Raw genomic sequence first — 8275 nt, forward strand, 5'->3', positions numbered from 1 at the left:
CCTTCTCATGTTAGATAACTAGATGTCATTACTCTCAATTGGTACTTCCTTTAAGTAGTATTTCTTATAAATTGGTATCCTTAAGCATCTAGTTGTTTTTCATGCCTAGGTTTGCATTTGCATGCTTATATCTTTTGTCATGCATATACTAGGTATATCTTATGGTAGGCTTGCTCGGTTTCATTCTTAACCCTTGGAGCAAACCTACATGGTTTAAAATTGTTTAGGAGCACGGCACATAGCTTGTCTTACAATTGTCATCTAATATGTGCCATTGTCCAAATTGTAGATAATCTCTCCTGAATATCATCTTCGAAAATGACTCTCACATTCATGTGATGTCATCTTTCAAGTGGTATTTTGATTTTAAAATCAATGTGCATGATTCTTACAAGTATTCCACACTTGTGTGCACAAATTTAGGGGGAGGTTACTCTACAAGTTAAATGCCTTGAGACTAACACCTTTTCAAGCTTTTATCATATGTGTAGTAGTCTCATTGTAAGGAAAATGGAGTCTCTAGAGTTAAGCATCATACTTCAAGTATCCACCACCTATTACAAGTGGTAGAAATCAAATTAGATTCCACATGTGGTATTTCTAAACCAATATCATCATGTTGATTTCATTTTGATATTTATATGCTTTCTCCATGCATTATATAGATTAAATTCCCTTGAGCAATATTTTGCCAATTATGCATATGCTTTGCCTTCTACCATATGTATGCATATATTTAGGGAGAGCTTATTCTATATAATGTGATAGTCAAATTTTGTGACATATTCCACTCTACACACAAAGGATCACAAAGTTTGACCCTCCCTTGTGCTACTAATGTCTTCCTTTTTGGTGTTTGATTCTAAAGGGGGAGAATTTTTAGGACCAAAAGCAAGTATTAATTTGTAGGACCAAAAGCTAGACTATAATGGTCTACAAGTGGTAATGGTCCGAGAAAGGGAGGAGAGTGGATTATGGATTGCCTATGAAATTGGGAGAATTTATAGAAAGCAAGGCTTAAATCCATAACGCCACATGGAGACATTTACAAGGGCAAGATAAGTTTTATGTGATATTCCTTAGTTTTACAAGAAGTATCTTTTAGCACCATATAATCTTGCCCCTTGCATTGCATCCTAGCAAGTAGGTAGTTTTTAAATTTCAAAATTCTATTATTTGCTTGCTTTGGTCGTGTTGTCATCAATCACCAAAAATGGGGAGATTATAAGGAAAATGGACCCTAGGCTCATTTACTTTGGATTTTGGTGTTTGATGACCAACACAATCAAATTAGACTAATGAATTTGCAAGTGATTATTTTGTAGTTCAATAGGATGCAAGACGTGACTTGAACGAAGGCGACGTGATGATCCGATGATCAACACTATAAGCAAGACCTTAGAAGCATAAGAGAAGACCCAAGATATCAAGCAAAGTCCAAGCACGAAGATAGGAACCAAGCCGGACGCAAGATCATGAAGAAACGAGCTCACAGAGGTGATCGAACACTGCACCGGACGCTCCGATGCACAGGACGCTACACCAGATGCTCCGATCAAGAGGCTCAATAACAGCAGAGTCAACAGCAGCGACCAAACACTGCACCGAACGCTGCACAGGACGCTCTGATGTATAGGACGCTGAGTGCCAGAGTTCGGTCAATATCAGTAAGGTTCTAGAGAGCCATTTTCGTGACCGGACACGTCCGGTCAGTGCTGACCGGACGCTGGTCAGAGTCCGGTCAGTAGCAGAAAAGCGGGATTTCGTCCCCAACGGCTACTTTCTCAGTGGGGCTTATAAATAAACCCTTCAACCGGCCATTTGAGTTATGTGGAGCTGAGGAAACATATAAAGGGTGTTGATACACCATTTTAGTGATTTTTACTTGCATAGTGCTTAGTGATTCATTTGGTGATTAGCGTAGGTGCTTTGCGAAGTATTTAGGTTGATTAGACCACCACTTATGCGCTTGCTCTAGGTTTAGGCCTAGTGTTTAGTGAGGTTTGCATACCTCTTACCACTCGATGCTTGTGAGCACCATTGTTGTATATTAGAGGGATTTTTAGTCTTGCGAGATCACACCAACCGCGTTTGTGGTGTGGCCGCCACCGTGTACCGGAGGGAACAAGGCCCGCGGCGTTTTGGCCGGAAGCTTGATAGTGAAGACGGCAGGGAGCATCCGGGAGAGGCTTGCCGAAAGGCACGTCGGAGACCCACTTGCGCGTGGGGAAGGCCCGAGGCTATCCACGGAGTTACCCGATCGGGAGTTTGGCCCTTGCGAGGGATTCCTTGCGAGGGGCTCCAACGAGGACCAGGGAGAAGCTTGCGTGCTTCTCGATACCTCAGTAAAAATATCGGAGTCGTCAACGGGAGTTTGCATATCTCTACCTTGCTCTTTAGCTTCCGCATTTACATTGATTGAATTACTCCTTTTGCGGTAGAGATAGCAACACACTAGCAAAACTGTAGTTGCACATTTAGATAGTTCATCTTTTGCATAGGTTTTGCTAAGGTTAGAAAAAGAGGTCATAGTTTAGAGTTAGAATTTTAAGTTATCTAATTCAACCCCCTCTTAGGCGTCACGGTCTCCTTCAACGTGGACAAGGTGACTGGGTGAGGTCACGTAGTGTCCGACGTTCGGACGCCATAATCGTAACATTACAGAAAAAGAAAATGTTTCATATCGCTTAAACTTATCAGCTGGCTTATCAGTTAGAATCTACAGTATTTTTTTCTCACAATAAAATAGTTTCAACCGGCTTATCAGCCAGCTTTAATACCAACCGAACAAGCCCCAGATTGCTCTTTTTTCATGGGCTAAACTCTAAAGCAAACCCATCGAATCTAAGTAACTAACAAGGCCTATTCTGGAACGTGCGGTTAAAGGGACAATAATGCGAGGCCCAGATTTTGCGATTGATCCTTAGATTTTTTTTTTTTTGCTGTAGAAACTTTGTAAATGCCTACTAAAAAGCTAGGATTCTAGGTAAATATACTGTGGTGGAGCTTTGATTGGCTTTGGCCCTGGCTTCTTCGTGCACTCTTCGTGCACTGTAGTAAGCAACTATTTTTATTTGTCCTATCAAAATAAATTAGAAGCCAATAAAATTACTGTTTTGGTTCACTAGCTTCGGCTGCTCCGATCCGCACTATAGTGAGGAGCCGGAGCCAAGTAGAGTCATACCAAATGAGGTCTTAATTATAGTTTTAGCATAGCATCGGCATTCTAGAAAGTACTTGTTGTGTCATAGTTTGATGGAATCCTTTTAAGGAAAAAATGATATTAATATGGTTGGATGATTTACGTATAAGAGCATCTTCAAAAGTCTTTTTAAAGCCCACTCTCTAATTCATCATTTAAAGAACTATTTGCATAAAAAACATTTTTATATCGTTCCACTCTCTAAAAATTTCTCTATAGCTTGTTTGCACTTTAGAGAGCCATTCTCATTGTCTTTGGCTAGCAAAAAATCCAGAATAAAAGATGGGTATATTTGGATAACCAAATAAAGAAGTTGTTGGAGGGTAATTTTTTCATCGAAATCTTTATATCTAGCAATTAGGAAGGATATAGAGTATGTCTTGGAGTAGTTGAGAAGCGGCCCAGCCTGTCATTCAGATGAGAGCATCTTAGTGTGAAAACAATTTTACTCTATTGAAATACTGTTGTGGCAGAGCGTTTCGACGGCCGCTACGTCTCGTGGGCATGCTACTCTTGCTTTCCTCTCCACATTGTCAGCTCTGGATGACTGGATAGGTCTGTGAATCTATCGTTTCTGGCCAACTATCTTGTTGTTGAGATGATTTTTTTATGCAGCTTCGTTCAACTCTTCTGCAACATCCGATTTCAAGTCTAACACTTATGTTCAGTTGCTGCTTTGTGCTCGGTTCGATTTTCCACCCCTACGGTTCGATTTTCCACCTCGTGGATATTTTTCTCCTTTTTGTTTTTTGCAATGGCAGGTACTCTGCCTTAAGAGTAGCAGTTATTTGTATTTGTGGTGCTGATAAAACAGCATGTTATTGTATCGATAGATACTGTAGAAACAATCGGTTCGGTTACATGCCGAACTCACGGCCGACGTTGGAATTTTGTTGCATTCGCGCCGTAAACGTGAACAGAGAACAGCCCCACTAATCTGCCTAACCCTGCAGCTTTCCTACGGCCCTTGCGCCGGCCATGATCCACACAGGTGTGCCTGGACGCATTACAGGAATATCGCAAATGCTCCATCACCAAACTCAAGACTGGACTGCCCGGCCTGGTCTCGCGTCACCCTTAGCGCGGGACGATCGCCGCTAGTCGTTGGACGACATCTCCCTGGAAGGCTGGGAGTTTGCCACTCGGCCTCGTCCGCCTCACATCCTGGGGCACGCGGCCCTCGTCTCCCGGGTGTTGTAGGAGCTGCACCCGGGGCACTTCTGCCCCAGCACGTGGAACCGCACGCTCGAGGTCGCGCTGCAGTCGTTGCATAGGATCCATACCTGCAGTTCATTTGTTGTTCAGCTTCAGCCATCGGCACCCGGACAGGTTCAGGCTCGTCAAACAACCGTGCATGTTCTGAAAGCGGTCAGTTTGTTACCATCTTCTTCTGGTAGATGTCAGGCATTGGCGTCGCCGCAACCTCCTCATCGAGCTTCCGCCACGTGGCGGACATGTCGCAGGCAGACCTCGAGCATACCGGGCACGAGAAGCTGCGAAAGATCAAACAAGGCTGAGATCATCGTGACTAAAAGAGGATGCTATCACTTGTCAGGTCAGGTGACATTGTTTCTGAACTCTGAAGAGAACGGTACACTTACCGATGGTGCGCTCTCATCTCGTTCATGCACTCCAGATGAATTGTGTGCCCACATTGCAGCACACTGATATCCTTTGTGGAGTCGAACAGATACTGTAAAAGCAGGGAGGGAAATCTTTTTCAAGATCAAGAAACAGGAAAGTTCAGTGATGTTCTGTTCAAATGGGGGTCTCTCACCTCGAAGCAGACTGGGCAGTTGTGATGCATTGCTCTTTCGACACAGCGGTGGGAATCCTTCAAGACATTGCTATAGCAGCACCCTGCGAGTCGGATTGGCAACAAGGCGTCAGGAGTGCGAGTGAAATCTTTGTTGCACAACATGCAATAGAATCTTAGCAGAAAGAAGTTCGTACATAAACTTACCACATGTATCACAGTGAAAAAAGTTATCGACACCACCGGTTCTGAATAAAGAAGATGAGGAATCCAAATTTATTATTTTCAACAATTAGCAAAATTTTAGACTTCTGAGCTGTAAGTCTAAGATATAGCTGTCAGTATGGTAGTTACCTGCATATGCCACATCCATCACAATGGTATTGGCCCTTTGAGATCTGGAACAGATCAGTATGTTTGTCAGATTAGGAAGCACGGGATATTTATGTAAATGCAGCAACTGACGTATAAAATTTAAATTCTTATTCATCATCTGGGATTTAAGTACGCTTACATCATCGTCGAAGAATTTGCATATTTCACAGAAGTATTTCCCCATGCAAGCCCCACAGTTGGAGCAGTTCTGTTGCACCTGTCGATGGAAATGAGCAGTTTTCACACGGTTAGGTGGTGTCTAGATGCAGGGCGTAAAGTTTTAGGGTGTCACATTACATAGAGGTGTCATATGGGGTGTTCGGATACTAATAAAAAAACAAATTACAGAACCGCGAGACGAATGTATTAAGCCTAATTAATCCAGCATTAACACATGTGTACTGTAGCACTTTGTTGTCAAATCATAGATTAATTAGGCTTAAAAGATTCGTCTCGCAAAGTAGTCGCAATCTGTGCAATTAGTTATTTTTTTAATCTATATTTAATACTCCATGTATGTGTCCAAACATTTAATATGATAGGGGGTAAAATTTTAAGAGAGAAACTAAACAAGGCCTCAGTACAACCAAAGATGAATGTTCATGAGACACTATTGGTTGTAGTACTTTTTGGTAGACAACTTACATCCTGTTCTTTGGAGCAGAGAGAACAGATCACCTGTAGAACAGTTTCAGTAAGTCCACAGTCTTGATTTATATGATTTCAGTGACAAAAGGGAATAGTTACTGAAATCGTTATCATGCCGTGTCCATAGTCACTCAGATTAAAAAAAACAAATGAAATGTATAATATAATTACATGAATTGAAACGACATATATAAGTTATCAGGAAACAGGATAGGAACGTTTATTGCGGATAGCCGGACAAATTTGAGGAGAACAAGAATCAGGCATTTACACCTTACTCTCCAAAAAAACCAAATACTCCAATGTTGTTTTGGAGTAACTTTTAACCAATGATCAGAAGTTACAGAACACTAGACCCAAATTGCCACAAAATTCTTCACTGTTTAGAAATGGGACAAGGAAATATTTGGGTGGCCGTTATATTCCTGCTTAATTGAAGACAAACAACAACCAGACATGCGTACCCTACTATCCAGAAAAAGAATAAGGATCGAATATGATTACTTTAGCCGATCGACGTCAACTTGATCGTATAGATAGCAAACACGGCACTGATCATATCCAGGTCCTCAAGTATGCATCACCCAATCAGCTGCAGAGCAGTTAGACCCTGTTCAATTTGATGGTGAAATATGGCTCTGTCGTATGTATCCCTTTCTCGTTTCCCTTTTCTCCAATCTCCCAGGCGCCTGTCCTTCTAGTGCCACTGTGAGTGACTCGGGCTTAAAAATCTTGTGGACCACACAGTGCCCGCCACTTGGTGCAGAGCACAGAGCAGATTGCAGCAGAAGTGGCCAATTTTTTTAGTGACAAGTGGAGTGCAGAACGGGGGTATCAACACGAAACGATTCCGAGACCACTATGCTGATATGGCCTTATCTGAAGAAGCTTAAGGGTGAGAAAAAAAAATCTGGGATGGCCAACAAAAATCTAAGATCCCTAGAGCACTAAGCTAGTAGTATAACCATGTGTCCTTATTCGAAGAAGGAAAAATCTCAGGGAAAAGGTTTCTGGCAGGCGGCAGCTGCTCCATGCTTACAATTCTACGTCTACATAAAAATTTTAAAAACTTGCCCAAAAGTATTTTAGTATAGGGGGGAAAAAACCCTTCTGACGCAGTGGAGAAAACCAATAGTCCGAAAGGGCGAGATTGAAACGGAACTGTGGATTTTCAAAAGAGGAAAACCGGGAGCTGTAAGCTGTTGCGCTCAACTACATGGAGAACGGAGAAGTTGGCGTTCTTCTTCTTCTTCTTCTTTTGGTCATTAGAAAAAGAGAAGGAAGAACACAAGATAGCAAATGGTAGAAACAAGCACGAGATTGCTTTTTACACAAGACGGTGAGCACTGAGCAGGGAACGCTGACCTTTTTGATTTCGTGGCGGGGGATCTCGTGCCGGTCGCGCGGGTCGTCGACCTCCAGCGAGTTCTGCGGGCACAGAAGAAGCCCAGGGTTTCAGACATTTGTTTATCCAAAAAAGGCAAAGCGGCAGAGGGAAGCGCTGCGGGATGGAGAGGAGAGCGAGAGGGGAAGATGAACCGAACAAGAGCCGCACACCTTGGCGTCGTTGTGGCAGTGGCGGCAGGCGAAGACCTGGCCGCAGCAGGGCGCCACGACGCTGCACCCACGGCTGTAATGCGCGCAGCTTTTGTTTGGCAAGGGAGACACGAGGCAGACAGAGACAGAAAGAGAAAATTATGTTAGATGAGGTCATGGGGTTGTTCCTGGATCGATCATCGATGGATGGCTTGCTTTGCTTGCTTACCCGTGCTGCACCGCGGCTGAATCCATCTGAACGACGCGCCCGCGCCTCTCTTGGCCGAGGAAGGAGCGAAGCTAAGCGCGGCGGCAGGGCAGGAAAAAGGCAGGGGAGATTGGGGTAACGAAGCTGCCGCTCGTCCGCCCGTGCGAGGAGGCGCGTCCCGCGCGGGCCGCGCCGTTTTATAGGCTGGCTTATAGTTGGCCAAACGTGCCGCCCGAACGGCACTAGCATGGACACGACCAGGTATGGCTCGGTCAGGCACGGCACTACACGGCACGGTAGATTAGCCGTGCCGTGTCTGTCAGTGCCGCCGTGCCGAGGTGTCGGCCCAGACACGGCACTATTAGGTCTTAGCCGTGCCGTGTCATGTCACTGGACACGGCGGCACAGCAGTGCCCGTACCGGCACTGACACTATAAGTGATCAAACACCTCAAACTGATAAGAATATCAGGGACAAGTTCATCATCTCAAACACCTCAAACACTTCATCATCTCAATCTTAAGTTACAAGTTCAGAGAACTTATCAAAG

The 8275-nt window shown here is 43.9% G+C and overlaps 1 protein-coding gene across 2 annotated transcripts; it reads right to left on the reverse strand.

The window, feature by feature from the left end:
* Window positions 1–3969: 3969 nt before the first annotated feature.
* Window positions 3970–7921, reverse strand: LOC136536752 (E3 ubiquitin-protein ligase RZFP34-like). Of its 2 annotated transcripts, XM_066528941.1 has the most exons (11): window positions 7747–7920; window positions 7539–7626; window positions 7347–7409; window positions 5979–6011; window positions 5473–5550; window positions 5313–5356; window positions 5166–5206; window positions 4980–5062; window positions 4804–4895; window positions 4584–4695; window positions 3970–4485 (listed from the first exon to the last, which is right to left on the reverse strand). In XM_066528941.1, the coding sequence occupies exons 1-11, from the start codon at window positions 7770–7772 to the stop codon at window positions 4360–4362; spliced, it is 786 nt and encodes a 261-aa protein (XP_066385038.1). In that variant the 5' UTR covers window positions 7773–7920; the 3' UTR covers window positions 3970–4359. The 2 variants fall into 2 exon arrangements, with proteins under 2 accessions (XP_066385038.1, XP_066385040.1); XM_066528943.1 differs by lacking the exon at window positions 5979–6011 and having other exon boundaries at window positions 7747–7921.
* Window positions 7922–8275: the final 354 nt, after the last annotated feature.

Source organism: Miscanthus floridulus, chromosome 1 (genome assembly GCF_019320115.1).
Source record: "Miscanthus floridulus cultivar M001 chromosome 1, ASM1932011v1, whole genome shotgun sequence".
NCBI lineage: Eukaryota > Viridiplantae > Streptophyta > Magnoliopsida > Poales > Poaceae > Miscanthus > Miscanthus floridulus.

Excerpts from the sequence above, each read along its gene's own strand:
- LOC136536752 (XM_066528941.1), bottom strand. The coding sequence starts at position 7,772 with ATGGATTCAGCCGCGGTGCAGCACGG. Across the intron at positions 7,410-7,538 it reads ACTGCCACAACGACGCCAAG|AACTCGCTGGAGGTCGACGA; the intron begins GTGTGCGGCTCT and ends CTGTGCCCGCAG. Across the intron at positions 5,551-5,978 it reads TCTGCTCCAAAGAACAGGAT|GTGCAACAGAACTGCTCCAA; the intron begins GTAAGTTGTCTA and ends TTCCATCGACAG.